Source organism: Phycodurus eques, chromosome 3, assembly GCF_024500275.1.
Source record: "Phycodurus eques isolate BA_2022a chromosome 3, UOR_Pequ_1.1, whole genome shotgun sequence".
Lineage (NCBI taxonomy): Eukaryota > Metazoa > Chordata > Actinopteri > Syngnathiformes > Syngnathidae > Phycodurus > Phycodurus eques.
Genome location: NC_084527.1, coordinates 17,585,041 through 17,610,472, shown reverse-complemented (window position 1 = coordinate 17,610,472; position 25,432 = coordinate 17,585,041). Strand labels below are relative to the sequence as shown.

The 25,432-nt window shown below is 42.0% G+C and overlaps 1 protein-coding gene across 1 annotated transcript in view; it reads right to left on the bottom strand.

The window, feature by feature from the left end:
* Positions 1-25,432, bottom strand: part of vps13a (vacuolar protein sorting 13 homolog A) — an 80,006-nt gene that overhangs the window by 18,152 nt on the left and 36,422 nt on the right. The window contains exons 34-58 of the mRNA XM_061672296.1: positions 22,075-22,222; positions 20,566-20,719; positions 20,368-20,492; positions 18,751-18,920; positions 16,449-16,699; positions 15,221-15,405; positions 14,990-15,133; positions 14,569-14,778; positions 14,350-14,493; positions 12,883-12,984; positions 11,058-11,210; positions 10,728-10,986; positions 9,725-9,885; positions 9,475-9,578; positions 8,801-9,101; positions 8,593-8,729; positions 7,247-7,544; positions 7,074-7,178; positions 6,262-6,408; positions 4,752-4,883; positions 4,518-4,651; positions 2,956-3,088; positions 1,638-1,695; positions 1,362-1,533; positions 1,146-1,299 (exon numbers count right to left, since the gene is read on the bottom strand). Coding sequence (XP_061528280.1) covers positions 1,146-1,299; positions 1,362-1,533; positions 1,638-1,695; positions 2,956-3,088; positions 4,518-4,651; positions 4,752-4,883; positions 6,262-6,408; positions 7,074-7,178; positions 7,247-7,544; positions 8,593-8,729; positions 8,801-9,101; positions 9,475-9,578; positions 9,725-9,885; positions 10,728-10,986; positions 11,058-11,210; positions 12,883-12,984; positions 14,350-14,493; positions 14,569-14,778; positions 14,990-15,133; positions 15,221-15,405; positions 16,449-16,699; positions 18,751-18,920; positions 20,368-20,492; positions 20,566-20,719; positions 22,075-22,222 — 4,081 coding nt within the window. The remainder of the gene's footprint in view (positions 1-1,145; positions 1,300-1,361; positions 1,534-1,637; positions 1,696-2,955; positions 3,089-4,517; positions 4,652-4,751; positions 4,884-6,261; positions 6,409-7,073; positions 7,179-7,246; positions 7,545-8,592; positions 8,730-8,800; positions 9,102-9,474; positions 9,579-9,724; positions 9,886-10,727; positions 10,987-11,057; positions 11,211-12,882; positions 12,985-14,349; positions 14,494-14,568; positions 14,779-14,989; positions 15,134-15,220; positions 15,406-16,448; positions 16,700-18,750; positions 18,921-20,367; positions 20,493-20,565; positions 20,720-22,074; positions 22,223-25,432) is intronic.

Here is a 25,432-nt window from a genome sequence, read left to right as displayed (position 1 = left end):
GGTGGTATGATTAGCTTTGCACTTACATATTATGGCCCCAACTGTGCTCACTGGAACGTTCAGAAGCTTGCGCCTGTAACCAATGCCATCGTTTTGTTTTGGAATAACGAGTTTGCGATGGTCTTGAGACAGCTCTCTGCTCTTACCCATCATGAGCTTTGTCTTGACTCACACCTTGGAAATGAGACCTTTTTGTAGGGCATCATTTACAACTGAACCAGTTGATATTCATTTGCACTGACAAGGGGCTGGATTGCTGTTTGATTATTGATAGATTTTAGGTGTTGACTTGGCTTTCCATGCCTTTTTGTTCCTTCCTTTCTTCATGTGTTCAATACTTTTTCCCTGTGTCATTTCACATTTTTACACAAATTAATTTCCGATCTTATTTGTTCTACTTTCTTCGTATGATGTATTAGATGGGTTGCTCCCAACATCTGGTGTTAAAGACTTATTTCAGCCGCTGTGATACCAAAGCTATTTCTTAGCCTGTTTAAGGTGTTTTGCATTTTTTTTAATCATTGAGCTATAAAGACTTTCCTAAGGCAAACCTATGTGGCTATTTTAAATACACGTGTAACTGTTTTTGTTTTATATTTAGTATGACAGTAAACTAACTGGCAGTGGCATTAAACAGCTTGAACCCTCTTTTTTTTCATGAATTGTTCAGTGCCAATAAAACTGCTGCTTAGGGTGAAGTGAGTTCAACTGAGTTTACTGCCACCATACAGTGCTCACATCTCCAATTTTTGCTCAAAAGTCAAAGCAAAATATCATCCGGATGATGGTTAGTATCACTCAGGTCATTAATTTCTCAAAGCACACCACTGCATACTTTGAATTTTCCCATACATTATGAATTCTATTAGGATACAGGCCACCCTAAAATTCCGAAAAACACTCCACTATTTGCCTTATCACCTTTAACAGAAAGCTGTAATGTAGAAGTTTTTCTAAATAATTGGCCAATCTAAATTAAGCTCCCCCCTCACTTCAGCATACGAGCACCAAGATGCCACAAGATGGTGCCAAGGCAATACTTTTATATTCGGCCTCAGCACAAAAAAAAATTTTCATAGATGTGTTTTTCAGCAAATAACGGAGGATAGGTTAAAAAAAGTGTCAATTCATCACTTATGTCTGACCTGCAAACTGTTGTCGAGGTGGACGATGGCTTTGTCAATGGGTCCAGAGTCTATGTACTCTTTGAAGCGTCTCTCCAACATCTCAGCTGCGTGGGTACTCATAGGCTTCCACCGGTTCTTCTTCTTGGGCTTCAGCTCCCACACCACGTCCGAACTGCAACAAAGGCACAGTGGTTGGCACAAAAACATGACCTCATATGGTACCTGGTTATGTACCTGGTGATCCCGATGAAAGAGACCTCCTGGCTGCTGCTGTTGTTGACCAGGGACAAACCCACATTGTAGAGTGACAGCATGATTTCCTGCTCGGCTAACTGTGCCTTCTCGCTCTCGCACAGCAACCTGTAGATGCGCAGTTCCTCGGTGAACAGCACCACACGCTGGAGACCTTGGGGACCACGCCCACACATTCAGTTTGGAGCACGGAAAGCCCTTCTGTGTTTCCAGGCATGCTTGGATGAGTGTGGTGTGAGATGCAAATGTTTATTTTACCTTCGTAAAAGGAGATAACAAAAAGTTTGCCTTCCTTCCCCATGTCTTCACGAAGGTCCTGTTGATTCAAGAAGATAAGGAGGGTTGAAACCTCTCTAATGACATCCAATACCATATTATATAGTGTGTACTGAAAGTCTGGACACATAGACAAAATGCATATTTTCAAGAAATGCTATTTTCTGAATTCTGCATTGCATTTCCAGTAAACCCCCTTAATCGCAGTGGATATGTTCCAGACCCACCCGCAATTGGTGAAAATCTGCGATACACGTAGACCAAATAAAATACAAAAAACCCCAAAAACATTTTTAGTAGTGTTAACCCTACCCAGTTTAAATGCATTTAACCTTAATAAAACCCACTTTTAAACACATTGTAAAAGTATTTGAACACAAAAAAACTACAACCCCAATTCCAATGAAGTTGGGACATTGAGTTCAACAAATAAAAACAGAATACAATGATGTGCAAATCATGTTCAACCTATATTTAATTCAATACACTACAAAGACATGATATTTAATGTTCAAACTGATCAACTTTATTGTTTTTAGCAAGTAATCATTAACTTAGAATTTTAAGTTATTGTTTTTAGCAAGTAATCATTAACTTAGAATTTTAAGTTAATGATTATTTGCTAAAAACAATCAAGTTCATCAGTTTGAACATTAAATATATTGTCTTTGTAGTGTATTCAATTAAATATAGGTTGAACATGATTTGCAAATCATTGTATTCTGTTTTTATTTATGTTTAACACAACGTCCCAACTTAATTGGAATTGGGGTTTTAATTGCGAGTATAAAATGTAAAGAAAAGACTACATATTGTAGAGACTGTACATGCATGTAGCAAGTGGCAGCCATTTTTGTGAAATTTTCTAAAAAACATGGAATGAGTACTTCAAGTGTCTCTAAAATCCTACTATTTTCATATAGTAGGATTTTCAAACTGTTTTTTGACCAGATTTTCTAAAGGTGATATTACTCACAATTATTTCCCCAAAATAATGTTTTTTCTAAAAAAAAAAAAAAAAAAAAAACTAAATTTCTCCAGAACCCATTGACCGATTTTCAAATTCTTGGTTGGTTGTACTCACGGTTGAGGTGGCCATTCCAACCGGACAGCAATTAGACAGACTGTCATTTTTGGGAAATCTTGTCATTTTGCTAATCCATGTCCCCTTATATACATAGTATACACACAATATATGTACAGTAAAGACGCTCAGAGTGCGGCTGGCCTTAGATGTGCAGGTGTATCCAACGAAGTGTCCTGTGGCTGTATATAAAATGACTGTACGTTTTACACGCACCTCTTCGCTCTTCAGCTTCCCACTGTATTTGCCGCAACTCCAGCAAAGCTCCCGGGATCCCGTGGGCTCGGTCCAGGTGTAGTGCACGGCTTTCCCAGCCTCCACCTCCTCTACTTCTGTTGCCTTCTGAGAGCTGCACCGAGGAAAAAAAAAACATCAACCACTGGAAATCACGTGGAACAATATTCCCTCGATGATTGGCGATGACGTTAAGCGCATCATGCAAACAACAAACAGCAACAATACGACAGAACCCAGCCATCAAGAATGTATTGCCATGGCAACCCTCCAGTCCAAAGTTTCTATCTCAAACATTCAATCATGGCGAGAAAAATAAGGAGAGTCAACACAAGTAAACCACTGGAAGAAGCAGGAGAAGCAATTTCGCTGGAAGATTCCCATGAATTGACACTGATAATTTTAACACAGAGAAACTCATTAGAGAGAGATGACGCTCTTTCCTCTTTTTCTACCTTTCCACCACTGAGAAAGAGAGGTCCAGCAGCTCATTGGGCACCCATGGGGACTCTGTCTGTATGCTGCATGACCCACAACACACATACATAAATCATGGAAAACGTGTATAAAACCTATGAACACACTTGAAAAATGTGCACAAAATAGAACTTCCTGGAAAGAAAACACATCTGAATCATTTGGACTTTTATCATTGAGGGACCTCCAGTATAAGCTTGATCTTGCACTGTTATTATGGAGGTGTAGGGCCTCATGACTTATTCAGTGAAGCACTCTCATGTAATAACATGTAATTAAACTTAAACTGTTCTGTGTTCTGAGGGCACTTTACACTGCAAACTACAGCCACGATTGAAGCTGCAAGCATCGGTTAATAGGTCCTTGCGCCCCCTTTTTCATGGTGAATCTTCCAAATGATTGCCAAACTTTGATGTCATGTTCCACCCACATTAGATGGGGTAGGCTAAATGCTTCGCAATTTAGCATTGCCCATTTCTCTAGCATACCTATTTCAGATGAGGCTTGATTTGGGTAAATTTTGTCAAAATACATGTGTTGAAATGGCTGCTTAAAACTAAAATGTCCGACTTCCTCTTCAGTTTCAGGAATGGGTCCTTGAGACTTTTTGTGCATCCTGGTCTGATAGACCTGTGCACCCAATTTCATGTCTACCCGTGAAACTGGTGCTGGGGGTTAGTTTTTTCCTAACTTTCTAGGGGCCCCGACTGAGTAACGTTTGTGGGTTGTTAGGTACCCCTAAAATACATATATTTCACCAGGGTAAAAATATACACATACACGAATTGGTGAGTTTTATGGCATATAGAAACCCCAAAAAGGGCAATGTATTTCTTGATTTAAAGTGAATGTGTGCCGTGCCCACATTAGATGGCATAGGCCCCCGACTCAAAGAAAAAAAAAAGTGAAAACAAAATAATTCACAATATAGGGTTACCCATCAGGATACACACACTTGCCAAAGTCAAAAGGGTTTTTTTTCCAAAAGACTCCTTAAAAGAAGATTAACTTGTCACCATAATAATAATAAAGCTATAACAACAAATTTCTGACTGTCATTGTCTCACCTCTGATAGAACTGCAAGGCTTGCTCTTTGGTGTGGTTGATGATGAGGAATGGTGCTGCACCATCGTGGTAGTCAGAGAATCGGACGGTGGCCGAGTGCTCCGATACGGTGACATCTACAATGATCTCGCCCAGCTAAGACAAAAAAAAAAAAAAAAAAAAAAACCCTCACAGTAGACAATATAAAAATGTCTCCTTTAATAGTAAAACTGATCTTCTATTTCATTGAACTTACAGTGTTGTCCAAATGCAGCAATAAACAGTTCTCTGGACGTGTGAAGTTGATGGTACGAGGCGGGGACAGACAACCTTCTGTTTTCACTTTCAGAAGCTTGGCATCATTTTCGGGCCAGAACGGAATGGCGGACTAATAGATGAAGAATATGAAAAAAGAAAGGAACTCCTGTAATTATTGAAACATGCATAGTCAGATAGTATTTTAAAGAGCCATCTATACTATAAGTGTACATCTGTATGGAGTTGAACATCCTATTAGGTGTTTATCAGGTGTTTTAAAAAGGTTTTACTTTTATTTAGTTTATTTATAAAGTCGATAAATTCTCTTATGTGTAAGTTAACACAAATACAAAATTTAAAAACATTGTAAATGAACAGAAAATAAACTAAGTGTAAGACTAAACTAGAGCTGGCAATCTAGTCGCACTCACAAGGTTTGGGGACATTTTGATGATTTAGCATTATTTCATTGCTGGTTTTCAGTGCATGGAAATTTTCAATGACTATTTCCACATTCATCTCATCTGTGTAGGGTGCAACGGCACAACTTTATTTGAATTCTACAAAAACAAAACCTGTTATCGATGTTAAATCATTCCTTTAACAACATGGTCTACCAAACAGATGAGCTGGTAAAGGCATCTTTAGTACGGAAGAGTGTTTATCTGTTTTCTTAGTATGCTTTCCTGATTGGTCGAGCGGGTAGTTTAGGGTCAAGAAACCTGGAGCCTCATTTATCAAAGTGTGTAGAACAGGTTCTACGTTTGTTCATAGGACTGAAATTTAGAAAGGGAGGAAAAAAGAGAAAATTCATATAAGGTGCAGACATTTGTCATACGCATACCAGTAAGTAATGTGTTGTTACATCCCACCTGTGCTAAACTGCCACACTCGCGGACGTTTAGCCTCTTTTGCACTGAGAAACATATATGGTAACAGAAATCCCTTTAAGAATGCACAGATTGACTACTTCTCTCTCCGAAATCATGACAAAGAGGGCAGAGAAACATGAATATATCTGAGACCAACATTGTGGTACTCGTCTGAGAAGTGGAAACAAGCCAAAAATACTGTTTGGAACAATTAATGCAGGTGTTACCAACAAAAGGAGGAAAATGGCATGGGAGAACCGCTGCTGTTAATTCTGGTGGATCAGAGAAAAAAGCCGTTTCAGAAATAAAAAGAAAATGGTTTGACATTAAACTCACAGCCGCAAAATGGCTTTGGTGACCCTATTTGTGAGTTATATTTTTAGTTTCACTGTTCTAACACAAGGTTTTGTGTGAACGCATGGTCAGAGATGTGCATACATTTACAGACATCCCCACACACAAATCCAACTTGATAAATCATGCTTTGCTGTGTATATGTTCGTAGTTGCACTTTATGCACACTTCTGCACATATGTACTCTTGATAAGTGAGGCCCCTGGGAACTGTTTTAAACTGAAAAAAAAAAGCATAATATGGCCCAAAGACGGGAGCTCATTCTCGACCGTGGGCTCTCACCTGTTCAGGCGGGACTGTGGTCCAGCTCTCCTGCCCCTCCTCACATACCAAGACAGTCTGCTTAGTTCTGTTGACCAGCATGTAGAATGGCACGAAGGTCACGATGCGAGTGAGACTGAAGCTGGTCCTGTCGATCTTCACTCCCACCTGACAGAGAAGGGTAGAGTGATAGATCAAGTGCTGTTTTGCTTGTCTATTCATTTTCTATAGTGCTGGTTGTCATTCGGGGATGGGCGAGCTGGAGCCTTTCTCAGCTGGCTTTTGGGCAAAAGGCAGGTACACCGTGGACTGGTTGCCAGTCAATTGCAGGGCAACAGCCATTCATACACAACATTCACACCTACTGACCAGGGGTAGGACATTTTTAAAAATCTATTTAGTAGAAAAAATAAAAAAACATGAGTAAAATGAACAATTTTACCTGTACATTTAATACATTTTATCAAATAATTTGTTTATCGATTGCACATAATAGAATTTTGAAAACAGAATAAACTATGATTCTATTTATGGTATTAAAAATGTATATAATGTAATTATTTAAAATAAACAGTTTACATATTTTACATACACATTTTAAACAATTTTTTCGTACTGTTAGGGTACCATTATTCTCTCTTAGTCTTCAATGATTTTGGAACGTGGGAGAAAGCTGAAAAACCTGCAGAAAACCGAAGAACCGGTAGAACATGCAAACTCCACACAGGCAGTTCGCACCGGAGAGTCAAATCCTGAAGATGTGCTAACCCGTTGGCCACGGTGCTGCCTGTGCTTTGCTTGTGTTTAGTTAAGAAAAAAAAACAGACACTTACCAGATAATCTTTATATTGGCCTTTACATTTCACATCTCCGTAGCTGCCAACGGTGTCAAGGGAAAAATCATCGGAGAGGTCGCTCTCAGAGATCATGAGACGGACCTAAGGGAGGTGAGGAACAGCTTTTAACCTTTTAAGGATCTAAATTCTTCATAATTTTCAAGCCTTGCCTTGTTGTTTTTCAGGAAGTAACGAGGCTTGAAGGAGAAGAGCAGTGGCATTTCGTAGTCCAGCGGGTGCTTGCGGTGGATATCGTCCGCCTTGTACTGCAGGAGCCTTCCTGTCTTGTTCACCATCCAGTACGGTGAGTGGATGGCCACCACTGTCTGGCCCTGGTCATACTTGACGTGCACGGCTATGTCAAGCTCGGCCCGCCGCCTATCCGTCCCCTCGCCGTAGTCCTCTTCTTCCTCCACGCGTAGGGACTCAAACACAATGAACGCGATCTCCTCCTGCTCGCTGCACAGGCTGCCGAAAACAGGATGCTTTATTACAAATGAAACTAAAGATCCATTCCATTAAAAGAAATATGTTATTTTGTATGGGTTGGACCAAATAGGTAAGCATTGCATCATTTGTTGAGTAATATTAAAACATATATAATAATAAAATTACAAATAATGCAATTAAATTCATACAAAACTGTGACTTGTGGGAACAAGTCAATCAATTACAGCTCTAGGTAAAGCATATTTTCCTTATGTTTATATTCAAAATCAAAGATTAAAATAAAATTCAGAATCAATTAATGAAATTTACATGGGGAAAAAGGCGGAAAATGGCAGGTTAAGGTGAAGTTTAATTTGGAAACTATAAATGAAATAAAAATTTTAAATAACTAATTACATTTATGCAGAACAGCAACAACAGCAAAAAATTAAGATGCTTTAGGGAAAGCATCTTAATTTTATTCAAGTTAAAAATGTAAATAAAACTCCAAATAAACTTAACGCAAATTATACAGAACAGTGACACAGGCAAAAGGTGGTAAATGTAATTTTTAGGTACAGTATATTTATTTATTTAGGTTATTATTAAATATTTGAAATTACAATTTAAAAAATACGTACAAATAATGTGAATTAAATCTATATAGAAACGTGACAGGAAAAAAGTCAGAAAACTGTCAGGTTTAGGTAAAGAACATTTTAATTTTATTAAATTGTTTAATTTTGATTGTTTGTCCCATAGTCACTGATGGTGTAGTGGTACACTCGCCTGACTTTGGTGCAAGCAGCGTGGGTTCAGTTCCCACTCAGTGACGGTGTGAATGTGAGTGTGAATGGTTGTCCGTGTCTATATGTGCCCTGCGACTGGTGATGGGATGGATTTTTGTCCCATTAATATACAGCTGAAAGTGTATCATGACCATGGCTCACAAAAATAAAAAAAAGATGTTAAAACATTTAAAATCAACCAAGTGACGGCTCGTAACGCGAAAAACTTGTGATTATGATTTATAGACCACATGATCAAAATTGTACAGCAAATAATGCAAGTCAACGAGAAGTCAGACCTGTACTGAGCAGACCAGTCTTGAGCGATGTAGTCAATCAGGCGGAGGTCCAGGGTGGACTGGTTGATGACGGCAGTGTGAAGCTGGGCGGAGTGGCCCGGCTCCAGCGTGGACTCTGGGGTACACTCGCTACTGTCCTGTTGATTAAAAGACTGCAGCTTAGTAGAATGCCTTTTTGTATGTTTACACACTTCCAGTAAAGCAGTACATTAAGTTTGTAGGTGATGGGGTAAGGCAGAAGATTGCGGAGTAGGACGCAAGGCCATAGGTGAAGCACAAAGGGCACGTCAAAGTTGTGCCCCACGCTGCCCGTGTCCTTGAACGTCACCGCGTCCTTCACAGGCACGATGTTGACCGTCAGCTCGCCGCCCAGGTTTCCGCGGCGGTGGCACCTCTGCTGAATATGCATCTTGGGCTGCTGGAGGTTGATGTCATCGTAGCTGAAGCCCTCCGAGCACTCGAACTGGTCGCCGTCGTCCGCCGTGACCGGCTGGAGGTTCAGCTCGGACCTGAGAGGACAGGAGAAACCGGGGTCTGACTCATGCCATGATCGGCAGAGCATGCATTTTGGTCACAGATAAGGCCTGGAGATTAATTCCAGTTTATTTGTGAGGAAGAATTTTATTTATTTATTTATTTTTAAATTGAGTCAAAGTGTGTCTCTGCTGACATGCACTGCTCCCCACTTGTGTTTGACCATGTGTCCGCTGCATGCCCCACATACACAGATCCGTATGTCACATGTACAGTATTACTAGGAAACATGGAAACTGTTTTAAAATGTGAGAAAAAAGCATTTATTTTGTTAAAATGCTCTGGATTGTTTTAGCACCAAGCTAATGACCAAATTGTCAAGTATAATAGGAACGTGCGTGCACTTACCTGTATGAGTCCAGAGGCACACAGAACTCTTCTGTTGGTAACGACGTACCTAAATACGTCAAGCCATCAAACACTTTAAAGGGGATGGAGAAATGATTGATGATCTGAGGAAACAAGAACAAAACAAATTGTAAATACTCTCTGATATGTAACAGACACACAAGCACGTTGTCGTACCTGGAAAGGTGAGCGGATAACAAAATAAATTGTAAATACTCTCTGATATGTAACAACAAGCACGTTGTTGTACCTGGAAAGGTGAGCGGATCTTGATGTACTTGCTGCTCTCCACAGAATAAACCTGACACACCAGGAAGCGGGTGACTCCAGACACCTCGTGCATGACGCTGTACATTCTCCGTCCCACCTTGATCAGGGGGATCATGCTGGCTGACGTGTGGCCCGCTGGAGCTGGAGAGTAGATCAAACAGCACAATGCCACCTTTACAACAGGGGTGGACAAAGTATTTTAATCAGGCCAACTAAGTACTTAGATATTCAAGAGTCCTGTAATATATGATGCGTGAATTTAGCAGTTTTTGTTAATCTGTTAATTATAAAAAAAAGTTATTGTTTTTGTAATTTATCCCAGTAAATACAAATGTATTGTTTTATTGTTTTTTTGGGTAATTGGTGGCAGTTGTGTGTGGGCTCCCATTTAACATGAGCATGAATTTTATTGGTTACTTCTGAACACACCCACATGGCAGTTGTAAGAGGGTGCGCACCCTTGTGCAACTAGATAATTTCAGTTTTTATTTTTACCTCTGCTCTAAAAAGATAAAATGAACCAATTGAGTTGTACAAACTCTACAATAATGGTGGAAAAGTTCCAATTATTTGTATTTGTCTCTTTTTCCCCCACACCACAAAAACATTGCATTTGAAAGGGGTGTGTAGACTTCGTATATCCACTGTAGCCTCGTGCCGTGTTTGTAATCTCTACCTAACAAGTGGAAACAAAGTAGTATACAACTATTTCTTGGAGTTGAATTTGCCTTAATTTATTCTATTTTATAGAGTTTATTTATTGTTTGCTATTTTATAAAGATTTTATTTGGTATGTTTTAACGAGATATTGTTCAGCAATATCTGAATTCAAATTTTAGTTAGTTTTTACTTTATTTGAAATTCAGGCTCTGATTTAAACAAATCCATCCATCCATCCAAGCAACATATAGAGACAGGTAGAACAATTAAATGCTCCTTCATTAGATGGCAGAAGAAACAATTAGCTTGAATGTAGAACGTACTTGGCTGTATGTAGTAGTCCTTTTCACTGAGGGAGATCATAGCAGAGAACTGGTCTGACTCAGTGGTTACAGAATAGTCCATTCCGAGTGTTTGGCCGTCCTGCAGCTCGATGGTGTGGTCGTTGCTGTGGGTTGCGACGGGGGAAAACATGTCGCTGAATTGGACGAAGACGGGCAGGCCCAGGCGGTTCTTCACCACAAACGGAGGCTCGTCCTTCTGGAAACATCCGGCTGTCTCCTTGGCAGCGTCAGCAAAAGCCTTTGGCAATACAACAATTGCGGTTAAAGATCCAGGGAGATACCATATTGTTAAATATTCTCTATTCTCACCATGCCCAGGTTACTCAGCATGGCAAGTCCACATTTGGAGAGGGTGATGTTCAGCTGGTCCTTGCTGCTGATCAAAATGACAGTCTTGTAGTCTGGGACATTGTAGTCCACCTCATCTGCCCACCCAACATTCTTCAATGGCTTCGTTTTCATCTGGTGGTACAAGTTAGAAACAGTCTTTTTTATCTGTACTAGTTAAAAACTAGGGTTGTTTTGAGTTCATCCATCCATCCATCCATTTTCTTCCGCTTATCTGAGGTCGGGTCGTGGGGGCAGTAGCTTTAGCAGGGAAGCCAGACTTCTCTCTCCCCAGCCACTTCGAACCAGCTCTTCCGGGAGGACCCGGAGGTGTTCCCAGGCCAGCCGGGAAACATAGTTTCTTCAGCGTGTCCTGGGTCCTCCTCAGGGTCTCCTCCAGGTGTGATGACTCTGACCGCCTCCTGGATGACCGAGCTTCTCACCCTCTCTCTAAGGGAGAGCCTGGATACCTGGCGGAGGAAACTCATTTCGGCCGGTTGTACCAGGGATCTTGTTCTTTCGGTCACGACCGACAGCTCGTGACCATAGGTGAGGGTAGAAACGTACATTGAGTGGTAAATTGAGAGCTTTGCCTTGCGGCTTAGCTCCTTTTTCACCACAATGGACCGATAAAAAGTCTGCATCACTGCAGATGATGCACCCATCTGCCTGTCGATCTCCCGTTCCATTCTTCCCTCACTCGTGAACAAGACCCCAAGATACTTGAACTCCTCCACTTGGGGCAGGATCTCATTCCCAACCTGGAGAGGCCACTCCACCCTTTCCTGACTCCCAAAGTACCTCCCACAGGACTCCCTGAGGGACACGGTCGAACGCCTTCTCAAAGTCCACAAAACATGTAGACTGGTTGGGAGAACCCCCATGCACCCTCGAGGATCCTGCCAAGTGTGTAGAGCTGGTCCACAGTTCCACAGCCAGGATGAAAACCACACTGCTCTTCCTGAATCTGAGATTCGACCCTCCTCTTCAGCACCCCTGAATAGACCTTACCAGGGAGGCTGAGGAGTGTGATCCCCCTGTGATCCCCCTGTAGTTGGAAGGCACCCTCTGGTTCCCCTTCTTAAAAAGGGGGACTACCACCCCAGTCTGCCAATCCAGAGGCACTGTCCCCGATGTCCAAACGATGTTGCAGAGGCGTATCAACCAGGACAGCCCCACAACATGCAGAGCCTTTAGGAACTTTGGGCGAATCTCATCCACCCCTAGGGCCTTGCCACGGAGGAGTTTTTTTACCTAAATCCCTGAGATAGCAGAGCCTGCCTCAGAGATCCCAGACTCTGCTTCCTCATGGGAAGGCGTATCGGTGGAATTGAGGAGGTCTTCAACGTATTCTCCCTACTGACTCACAACATCCCGAGTCGAGGTCAGTAGAGCCCCATCCCCACTATGTTGAAGGTGCACTGGTTCCAAATCTTATTTGAATGTGTTTTCAACTAAACATAATACTTTGCTAGATAATTGTTTTTGAAATATACCACGAAATAAAAGCTGGAATTGTAAACTTTTGTCTAATATTCTCCTTTTGATCTGAAACCCAAATGTCTTCAGTATACGACCCCCCCCCCCCAAAAAAAAAGGAAATAAAAAAAAGGAATTGACCTTATCGTTCCAATACTTTTGGATGGGATTGTATATGAACAACTGGATAAGTGATACATTTTAATGACGACAATTAAATGGATTACATTTTAAAAAATATATATTGTAATTTTTATCAACCCTACACTCAATAATGTAAAAAATATGACTGCATTGGTCTTCCTCATGTATGTGTGTGTATGACTACCTTGAATTCGAGTTGCCAGGGTCGGAAACCATCTCTTGTCTCATCCTCTAAAGGCTCCAGCAATGGCTCCCACACTCCCACCACCTCGTTGTAGTAATGGACCTAAACATTTCATGAAACATTTGAAATAGTCCCCTCTACCGTATCCGTCCATTTTCTATAGCGCTTGTCATCATTAGGGTGATGGGTGAGCTAAAGCCTAACTCAGCTGACTTTGGCATGTTCCACCCTGGACTGGTTGCCAGCCAACGGAGGGTTAATGTAGACAAACAAATATTCAAGCTCACATGCACAGCTATGAACAATTTACAGTTTTCAATTAACCTTACATGTATGTTTGTTTGTTTTTTTTATAAAGTGGGCATCACTGGGGACAGACACACGTCTTTTAGGGATAGGGTACTTATTTAGAGGGAGTCCTTTATTTATGCAAATGCATATTATTGTTGTGTTTTTTATTGTGTTTTCCACAAATATTACAATAATACAAATGCGTAACAATGATGGAGTTTCCTCTGCATTTTGTGGCCATTTCCGGTAGCCTTTTTTCCCTTTCCATTCCGTAACCAGGAACAAAGCAACAATTATGGCGACCGTGGAACAGAGTCTGCTAGAACAAATGGACCTCGATGACCAGATGATATGTTTAATTATGCTGCAAAATCGATCGAGAGGGCGTGGCTTAGGTGCTATGTGGAACCGGGAGGTACTCTGATTACATCATCACAGCATGTGACTAAAACGGACCAATCACGAGAGATGATCTCCGCGGCATTCTACACGGAGAAACAACTTTTGCCGTGTGCGCGTAATGCTACGCAGAGGGGCCGCGCGGGCCAATTCGTCGGTCACGTGATGCAATGCGGCGTTGTCGGCCGCGCAACCACGGGAGTATAAAGAGGCCTTAACAGAAGAGGTGAGCAACTTCCAAGACTGAATGTCGATGACGTAAATTATGTAAACATACACACGTAAATAAGTATTTATCGAGTCCGGAAAAACTATCGTGTCCGTTTTATTTTATCAAACGATAAGTCGATACAGGCGGCACGGTGGTCGACTGTTTAGAGCGTCAGCCTCACAGTTCTGAGGACCCGGGTTCAATCCCCGTCCCCGCCTGTGTGGAGTTTGCATGTTCTCCCCGTGCCTGCGTGGGTTTTCTCCGGGCAGTCCGGTTTCCTCCCACATCCCAAAAACATGCATTAATTGGAGACTCTAAATTGCCCGTAGGTGTGAATGTGAGTGTGAATGGTTGTTTGTTTGTATGTGCCCTGCGATTGGCTGGCAACCAGTTAAGGGTGTACCCCGCCTCCTGCCCGATGACAGCTGGGATAGGCTCCAGCACGCCCGCGACCCTAGTGAGGAGAAGCGGCTCAGAAAATGGATGGATGGATAAGTCGATATAGTAATTATCGTGACAGCCCTATTAACGACTTGAGACAAAGTTGGGGGGTGTGTCACTTCTACCTCTAAATTTAGCTCGCTCTGCAAGTTGATAAGAGTGGACCAATTTTTGACGTCCCCTTGGAAAGAGGACTTTGCCAGAAGCATGGGCACGGTGCGGTGTCCCACTCCAGCCTCCAACGTCACACAGATTGATTTGATGTCCAACTGCAAAGGAAGGATGGAGAGTCCATGAAATAAGGGTAAGAGTTGTTTTAGTCTAACAACAATAGAAGCTCGTACCTTAAGTGACTCCCCCCGTGGGATCAGTGAGGCTGCTTCTTGGGTTTTTGCTTCTCCCTGCTCCTCCAAGAACCACAGTTTCAGATCCTTCCAGTCACGTTTAGACCACATGTCCACCGGAACGGGACTCTCAAGCTTCTCTGTGGTCTCTGTGGTGGGAGTCAGGGCTGACTGTATGGTGATGACCGTCTTGATGATGATGGGAGAAACCTGGATAAAGAGGTAGACAGTACCATATTCCGGGAAGCTGGAAACTTATGATAGAAATTCATGGGTATGAATTTAGGAGAGAAAAAAAATGAACTCGAGCCATACATTTTCTATAGCGCTTGTCCTTTTAAGGATCATAGGTGAGCATGAGCTTACCAAGTATCCTGTACCAACAACTCTGAATACATGTACACCCCTCGTAAGCACCAACCTTGAACGAGAGAGAATTGATGGAGATCTCCATAGCTTGTGGAGATGTTGGTGACTGAGCACTCTGAAAGAACACCTGGCACGGCTGCAGAACTGTGGTCACGTTGTGTACCCTCTTCTCCCTCAGAAAAGGACACGCCACCACCTAAAACGGACGCGGAAATATTGCTAGGAAGAGAGAGAGAAAAAAAAAAAACTCTCCAGCTCTACATGAGGTAAAGAAATCACCAACCTTAAGGTCTTGGATTACAGCAGTCATCTTTGAACTCTCTGCATCGTTTTTTATGTTTAACTCGCAGTGCGTGGTCATCACTAAGGCCAGGGCATCGGCACGCGTCAGGTCGGCCACGAACACGATCTCCGGGTTTCGCACCACAACGTTGATCTCCGACTTTGACACGCTGGCCGGAGCAGGAACTGAAACAAAAATGCAGTATCAACAAAGACAATTCATGTGCAATGTCATTTATTATTTTAGACAAAACATGAACCCTGAGGATTAGTAATTCACCATTAGCAAATTCACCCATGCACAATTTTTTTTCTGTAGGACCTAACAAACAATTGTTCACTGAAAAACTCACCCATTCCCACCTTCATGTGTTTTTATGCTCTCTCTGTAACGCCCTAAGATTTCGAGCAAACACCCTACTCCTTCTAAGAAGCCATGTTCGTGTAAGAGTAGCTTGTCTTGGTCACCAGCTAATAGCCAGCCAGCTTGACAGCAGCGTGATGAAAGATTACCATAGAGGGGCGACATTCAGGTTCGGCTCATTAAGAAAACAGGGAGGAAAACTTCTCAACATGATGCAGAAAAAGGTCCAGATGGAAGTTAGCACCTCATCAGCTGCTAACAGCCAGCTGGTGAACGTAAGCTACAGCAAGTGACCAATTAAAGGTAGAGTCCTTTGCAATACCCACAAAAAAAATCAGTATCTATAGATTTGTGATCTAGAGATCACGGAGTCAAAAACAAAATAAAATAGCAATAGAAAAAGTAGTATTTGGCATTTTTACGGTTTAGAGCATATTTTTCAAAATCAAATCATCTGTAAGGCATTTATTTTTAAGGGTAATGTTGAAAGATGGTCGCACAGTGTGGTTTGCGCATCCGCCTTCGAACCTCGGCTCGGGCTTTTTCTCCGGGTGCTCTGGCTTCCGTCCACATTCCAAAAACATGCATGTTGGGTTCATTGAAGACTCTAAATTGTCCGTATGTGTGAATGCTTGTGTCCTGCGATTGGCTAGCCACCAGTCCAGGGTGTACCCCACCTCACCTGCAACCCTAATGAGGATAAGCGGTATGGAAGGATGACTGTTGGAAGATGAGTTTGAATTTATATTATAGAGTTTTGGGCTTGTACTTTGGTAAATATTTAGGGTTTAAACTACTATTATAGGCAATTATAAACATTTTAGGGTGGAGACATCACTCTGGTTTTTGTCTCTAACCCACTCACTTGATTCCTTCGGCTGTGCAGGTGCGTTGTTTTTATCTCCCAACGCTGGGTTATTCTTGGCTTGCGGTGTCTCAGCGAAGCCCTCCTTAGTGGCATTAAGGAAAATGTCCGCCACAGTGAGGAGGAACTCCATGCTCGCGCAGAGGTAAACATCCTGGACGATTGTGTCCAAGCTGGTGCCTTCGTGGCTCTGCCGGTAGTTGACCTCAACCATCATGTTATTTTCTGTTCCGGGACGCATGGCCATCATCCTGAAGCAGGACAATGCATTAGTTAACTATTCCAAGGGTTTCACTGGCACTGATCAGAGGTGGCAAAATGGTTCACACGATGTAGTAGCAGTACAGATGCACAAATACGAATCATTTAATTCTTTTACTTAGTAAAAGTAAAAAAAGGACAGACATTATATCCTAAAAGTACAAAAGTAAAAATGACCTTTTATGGTCAATTACACACAATACCCATTTTAATAAAAACATAGCTGCAAAAAGATAGTTTCCCATTTTATTAACTTGCACAGTGCTCATCCTGAGTGGGGGGTGGGGACGCGCTGACATTAGCTCCGGTTTTTAATGCTCTCAAAATAACTTGTTCGCAAAGACGTAGCTAAGGTCGTTAAATGACTAAAAAAATAAAAATGCAAAATTAGCAAATACAACTGAAAAAATTACCTGGATTAGATTTTTCAGATTACAAACAATAATTTATGAATACCTGAAGCTGTTTTTTCCTCCCTTCTAAAGATCTCAATCAATCAGTCAATCAACCAATGAAAAACTCAACCACTGTTGACTTTACCTCTCTATTTTTCTTTTTTTATTCAAAGGACCTATAGAGTCCACATGGCTATATTTCATGAACAAATTCTCTATGTATTTTATGATCAAGAAAATTACTTAAGTATAATACTGGAAGGTATTTTACCTGACAGTGCTATCATATACCGCTGCATAATCACATCAACACAACAGCACCAAGAAATTATGTTCAATCACTAATTTCCTATGCTAAAAAAAATTACACATTTATTAGACTGTCATTTCTAATCTCTTTTTGAAAGGTCTTAGAGGCATCAGCAATTCAATAAATACGAGTTCACAAACCCATGTATTAGGTGGAAACAAATCACTCCTGTATGGCTCATAAGGCCTCCTTCTGCAACAAAGCATTACAGTGATCAATTTTAACATAAGTAGGGCTGCACAATTAAACACATTTTAATCATGATCGCGATTTTGGCCGCCACGATTAAATGAGCCTGATCGTCTGCGTTTTTTTTTTTTACATTTAAAACGCGGACACTGCCGCAAATGAAAAGTGCTTTATTTGCAGCAGTGCTAGCAACCTAGTCCACCAGTCACCAACGGGGCGAACGTATGGTTAAGGCTTCATTAATGGCCGGCACCATGGTACATGGTCTTACCGTGACACGCCACCTCTCCGTCAATGCGGTGAGAGGGCCAACTTCAAAATAAAACCCTAAAATGGCATTGATGTCCAATGTAATAAACATAGTTGTCTAATGTAGTAATATAGAGCTTTTATTTTGAAGTCGACCCTCTCGGCACATTGGCGGAGAGGCGGCATGTCCCAATAAGACACTATTAACAGTCGTTGTAGTGGCTGCCTTGACTTCGAGTGTTTATAGATTTGCTCGAGCTTTTTTCCACATTGAACTGTTTAATATTGCATAAAAACAACAGATGAAGTAGGGACAGACCAATAGTCTGGATTTGTTTAGCAACCAAAGTAAAAAGTAGAAAGTACAGATATCCTTTGTCAAATTCAGGGAGAACATTTTAAAAGTCATCAGAAACAAACTGTATCAGTAAAGTACAGGGCGGGACGGTGAAGGACTTGTTAGCACATCTGTCTCACAGTTCTGGGGACCAGGGTTAAAATCCCGGCCCTGCCTTTGTGGAGGTTGCATGTTCTCCCCGTGCCTGCGTGGGTTTTCTCCGGGCACTCCGGTTTCCTCCCGTATCCCAAAAACAGGCGTGGTAGGTTGATTGACTAAAGACTAAATTGGCTAGAGCTGTGAATGTGAGTGTGAATGATTGTTTGTCAATATGTGCCCTGCGATTGGCTGGCAATCAGTTCAGGGTGTACCCCGCCTCTCGCCCGAAGATAGCTGGGATAGGCTCCAGCACGCCCGCAACTCCAGTGAGGGAAGGCGGTACAGAAAATGGCCGTAAAGTACAGAGTCCTGAAAAATCGTTTTAAGTACAGTTCAAAAGTATTTCTATTTTGACGATCCCACCACTTGCACTGATACATTGTCTATTTGTATCTCTGGTACCTCGGGCTGATCGTCTTGATATTCGGCCTCTTGTCATCGAGGAGGCAGGTGGACAGTCGGACGGCGGCCTTCATGGAGCTGTCAGAGTACATGGTGATGGAGGTAGAGATGGTGCCCAGGGTGAACTCGCCCAGTTTCATCTTATCATCTCGTGGCTCCAAAAAGAGAAGCTAGAGAGCACCAAAAGTGCCAATTAATTTACCCAAGATGATAAATTTAGTGCGTAAAGTGCAATGGAATTGTTTTAAAAGGATTGCAAGCATGATACACACCTGTGAATAGCTTTGAATTTTGAAAAAAAAAATAAAGTTAACAGTCTACACTTACATCACATTGTTTGATTTAAAAGCGATTGTGGTGGTGCATACACTCTTTGTCACTGTCCAAATATTCCTGTCGCTCCTCTATTTGATGTCATTAGATTGTGAAGGTGTACCTAATGTTGTTGCTGTAAAGCGCTATATAAGTGTAATGCATTATTATTATGATTATAATGTACAATTCTTCACTTGTGTCTTGTTTCTTTTAATAGCAACATGACAAGATGGTTGGAATGGGGGCAGCACGGTGGATCACTGGCTAGCAGATCTGCCTCACAGTTCTGATGACCGGGGTTCAAATCCCGGCCCCGCCTGTCTGGAGTTTGCCTGTTCTCCCCCGTGCCTGCGTGGGGTTTCTCCGGCCACTCCGGTTTCCTCCCACATCCCAAAAACATGCACTAATTGGAGACTCTAAATTGCCCTCAGGTTTGACTGTGTGCGCGAATGGTTGTTTGTTAATATGTGCCTTGCGATTGGCTGGCGACCAGTTCAGGGTGTACCCCGCCTCTTGCCCGAAGATTACTAGGATTGGCTCCAGCACGCCCGCAACCCTAGTGAGGATCAGCGGAAACATATTTGGCTCAGACCACCCCCTTATCGTTAATTGGTTGCCTCCATATAGAAGACCCACTTGTGCGAGCACACGTGCTTGTGTGCGGGCGCGGCGAGGGAAGGCAGAGCTCTTCGCTAGTCATGTAGAAAAGCTTGAGAAATTCGAATGACCTGATCTGACCTCTCGGCAGAAAAACATCTGCAACTTAGGAATGTATGGACAATTTGACTTCATATTTGACATGCTTAGTGAGGGACCATAGCGCCAATATTACATCCCAAATACTAGTAGAAGTTGGTTTGGTAAAATATGGAACCTTTAAAGTGAGAGGATTAGTCTGTGGGAGCTAAAGTTCTTTATTGTTGGTAGAGGATCCAATACTTTTTTCACTCAATGAAATGCAAATATATTTTTATCTTTTTTTAAAATGTGATTTGTTATATTTTCTTTTAAATATTCTGCCTCTCACTGTTAACAAAAACCTACCATTAAAATTATAGACCGCTCTTTGTCAGTGGGTGAATTTACAAAATCAGTGAGGGATGAAATAATTATTTCCTCCACTGGAATAGGCCATGCTGAAGTCAATTTTGAACGTTTATCATATAAAAATGCTCATTTAAAAGCCCTAACTAGGATACATTGACGAAATGTTTGTCAAAATGTCTTTTTTTTTTTTTTTAAAGGATGGTCTTTAAGTGGCCAAGGTGGCCACTTGTCACGTTGCTACTTTGAATTGATTACCTCATTTCCACTGGGCTTAAACAGGACCAGCGCCATGGAGTCAATCCGGAAGTCTACTTTCATGCTAGTCTTCAGCCTGATGTTCTTCTGGGTCTCCACCACGGCCGCCGTCACCACTGTGTTGCCTAATATCACGCAGAATGTTCACAAAACTTTTCAATCGCTTTTAGGAGTCCTGCCCAACTTCTGAAGACTTACTGCTGGCTTTTTCCGTGCTTCCCGAGCTCCGGGGTGCTAAGTCAGGTGTTGAGTCTTCAGTGGGAGCTGGCGTAGTGGCAGTGTCAGAATGTTCTGTGAGGTTTTCACTGAGAGTCCTGAAGACAACCACCATGTCATCCTGGCTGAGGATCAACTGTTTGGCGAGAGAGACAGTATAATAAACCAAGGGTTCGTAACCTTTTTGACCTCGGGGCCCAACGTTTCCTTTCACTTGAGCATGGATGCTTCGGTGCTTCAATGCCTCATTTCACCCATTCACAAAGCGGTACTTAAACAGTTGAGCTCGTACTTTTTCAAGAATTTAGTCTCTTGGGAAGGTTTGGCATCATTTTCGTTACTTTAAAAAAATAAATTACTTTCTAACAACTAGCTGAGTGTCCTAATCCACTTAAACTGGAGCTTGTAAACAACAACTCATTACCGCAACTGATGGGAAGCTGCAGCTGAGCATCTAAGGGCATATTCTGCCCTATGTTTGAGTCAGAAAAGGTGCGCAGCTCAGCGCTTGTCTGACTGCGCCCTTTCCACCGTCCACTTAATTCTATCATTTGAGCACTTTTTTGCCATTTACACACTTGGGTGGAATAACCCTAAAGTGTGGGTGTTCCTTCTCATATGTGGCCGAGCGAGCATTCTGCCAAGACTTATGCCCATTTCCTCATCCACACTCCAGAGGCTGTATTAAGTCTAGTGCCCCGGGAAGGTGAAACATCAATTTGCACGAGTCTCGGACAGGTGTTGACGGCCTGGTGGCTGACTCTTTCTGACGGTGCGGGAAACACCTGGCCTACATACACGCTCACGTCAACATAGTGTATATATTAAGTAGCGAAAACCAATTCAGCGCCAGCAGACGATTTGTGATGCACCTAACGAGGGGCCTTTTTTTTTTTTTTTTTTTTTAAATCCATGTCATTGTTGTTCGTGAAATCCATCTAAGTGACTCATCTGCAAGCGCGAATGAACAGTATTTATTTAATAAAGACTACAAAAACATATGGTCCTTCAAAGTAGCCTGTTAAAAGGAGCGATGCTGATGTCTCACTGCCGACGACTCACTTCGCTATCCGCTATGAGGGGTAATTGCACATTTTAAATGTCCAAATATTTTCCAATTGGATTTCTATGGCGATCACATGTTTCAACTATTGACACCTCCCCCAGATTCAAAGAGTCACACCTCATTGGCAGTTGCACCCAGTACGCAAACGGGTGTGTCAGAAGTCACTTAAGGGAGAATCACACACCTTGCCAACGCACAAGCCAAGCGTGTAAAAAGAAGACTTAAGCACGAATGGGAGAATATGGCCCCTAATGAATAAGAGTATAAAGTGGTCAGTTATGTCCCTAATACCCTACCATCTAATTTATGCGGTCTCGTGGCCCACACGTGAAACGTAATGTTTTTTTACAAACCTGAAAGTCATTGCGTTAAATAGTTACTAGAAAATTTATAAAACAGTCTCTGTTACTAAGTTTATGACATACATTCAAGGGCATAAGATGAGCAGTCATCTCTATGTCGGGGATGGTGTGGTACCAGTTGGACGAAAGATTCCTCTGGACCTCAAGTTCCAGGCTGATTGGCTGCAACAGGCTGCTTTCTCCCCGGAATACTCCATTAATGAATGTGGTTCTGCATGTACAAACAAACAAAATATGATAAACAGGCTCTCTGAACCCCTACTTCATGGCAAATTCTCAAAATGATGATCAAACTTTGACAACATGCTCGCCCACGTTAGATACTATTGGCAAAAGGTTTAGCCATTGAGTGTGACCAATCGGTCTAGGATTTCCCAGTAGAAGTTCATCAATGTACGAGCCTTGGAATTCGCCTAAAATTGCTGTTTTAAGTGCGAAATTGCCAACCTCATGTTCAATTTCAGGCATGGATCCTTAAAGTGGCACAAAGCTATTTTGTTTCTAAACACATTAAATATGTTTGAAGTGCTGCAAACATACGCATAGACATAACAATATAGTGCTAAATAGTTGAGATATAGCTCAAGCATCGTTTTCAGCATTTGAATTTTCCTGATTTTGTGGGCGGGGCTAAAACACAACCCCCTGGCGTCACAGGACTGGGGAGTATACTTTACAGCGCATGTTCCCTTCCCCAATATATAAGGACAAAGTGACGTTGTTTCGTTTGACTATGCTGCTCAGTTGTGAGTTAGTCGTGCTTAGCTTCCATAAAAAGGCCCATTTACCACTCCAGCGTGCAGTTAACAAGCTAACGATGGCTAGACCCCGAAAATGCATCTTCGCTGTATGACTAAATTTACAGAACAGCTCCGTGATGTTTTTAAGCAACCAAAAAATGAGGAAATAAAAAAGCGATGGATTGACTTTTTGAAGACGCAGATGGGGAGCCGAAGATCAATACCACTACCCGGCTCTGCAGTGCGCATTTCATGATGGTTAGTTTTGTAAAATTTCGCCAGAGACAACATGGCTTCATGGCTAACTTGATACTAGTGAATGAGGCAGTGCCGCCTGAAATAATGATTTAACCAGTCAACATTTCTCTCACTAAATATACTTCCAAAGGTGCTATTGACATGAAAATTTCACCAGATGTTGGGAACAACCCAAGTAATATATGTATAGTATACCAAGGAAGTAGAACAAATAAGCTCAGAAATGAAGTGTGTAAAAATGTGAAATGACACAAGGGAAAAGTATTGAACACATGAAGAATGGGAGGTGCAAAAATGCATGGAGAGCCAAGACAACACCTCAAATCTGTCAATAATCAAACAACAATCCTGCCCCTTGTCAGTGCAAATGAATATCAGCAGGTTCAGTCCTAATTGATGGTCTACAAAAAGGTCTCATTGCCAAGGTGTAAGTCAAGACACATCTCATGATAGGTAAAAGCAGAGAGCTGCATCAAGACCATCGCAAAGTATCCATCCATCCATCCATTTTCTGAGCCGCTTCTCCTCACTAGGGTCGCGGGCGTGCTGGAGCCTATCCCAGCTGTCATCGGGCGGGAGGCGGGGTACAACCTGAACTGGTTGCCAGGCAATCGCAGGGCACATATAAACAAACATCCATTTACACTCACATTCACACCTATGGCCAATTTAGAGTTGTCAATTAACCTACCATGCATGTTTTTGGGATGTGGGAGGAAACCGGAGTGCCCGGAGAAAACCCACGCAGGCAAGGGGAGAATATGCAAACTCCACAGGCGGGGCCGGGCATTGAACCCCGGACCTCAGAACTGTGAGGCAGACGCTCTAACCAGTCGTCCAACGTGCCACCCATCACAAACTAATTGTTGCAAAACATCACGATGGCATTGGTTAAAGCGCATATCTAAGCTTCTGAACGTTCCAGAGAGCATGGTTGGGGGAAGCCCATCATACCACAATACATTTGCCTCGATCAGGTGCTCCTCGCAATATTTCTGACAAGAGGAGTGCAAAGAATAATCAGAAGAGTTGTCCAAGAGCAAAGGACCACCTGTGGAGAGCTTTAAAAAGACCTGGAATTAGCATGTATTGTTGTCAACGGAAAACAGTGAGTAATGTAATCCGCTGCCATGGCCTGTATGCAAGCTCTCCACGCAAGACCCCATTGGTGAAAAACAAAAAGCATGTCAAAGCTCATTTAAAGTTTGCTCAACAACATTTGGACAAGCCAGTTAAATACTGGGAGAACATAGTCTGGTCGGATGAATGCAAAATTGAAGTGTTTGGAAGCCACAATGCACATCACGTTTGGAGGAGAAATGGCACTGCACATCACCGTAAAAACACCATACCAACAGTGACGTTCGGCGGTGGCAACATGATGACGTGGGGCTGCTTTTTAGTAAATGGTACAGGTAAACTTCACATTATTGAAGTAAGGATAAATGGGCAAATGTACCGAGAGATTATTGATAAAAATCTGCTGCCATCTACGAGGATGATGAAAATAAAACGAGGGTGGACATTTCAGCAGGATAATGATTCAAAACATACTGCCAAGGAAACTCTCAATTGGTTTCAAAGAACAACAATAAAGCTGCTAGAATGGCCCAGCCAATCACCTGACATGAATCCAATCGAAAATCTATGGAAAGAACTGAAACTCAAGGTCCATAAAAGAAGCCCACGAAACCTTCAAGATTTGAAGACTGCTTACGTGGAGGAATGGGCACAAATCACACCAGAACAATGCATGCAACGAGTTTCTCCATATAGAAGTTGTCTTGAAGCTGCCATTGCAAACAAAGGCTTTTGTACAAAGTATTAAATAAATACCAATTGGCGTGTTCAATACTTTTTACCCTGTGTCATTTCACATTTTTACACACAACTTAATTTCTGATCTTATTTGTTCTACTTTCTTTGTATGTATGGATTACTTGGGTTGTTCCCAACATCTGGTGAAATATTTAGGTCAATAGCACCTTTGGAAATATATTTAGTTAGAAAAATGGCAACGTGTTACATACATACTTCAGCCAGTGTACCTGGGCTTCCTCTTACCGTCCCGTTGACGTTGGCCGCCGTGTTCGGCTGTGGCATTATGTCACCAACAACGAGGGTAAGTTGACCTTTGTGTTTATTTTTATGATTGTAGTCCAGAATAACCATTCAATTTTGAAGTTGAGGCTTCTAACGTGATTTTACATCATATCAGCTATCACCCCCTTCCTTTGTATTTTTGATTCCTTTTGGCGCATTCATTTGACAAGCCCACAGTGTCTGAGAGCTGGCCTTTTTTATTCAAGTTTTGAAGCCTGATTTATTTTTTTATTTTTTTTATATACGTTCATATTTGGCAGGCTTGTTAACATTACTCTTCTCTGTGGTGTGTTGGATTTACATGACATTTTTGGGCCTAC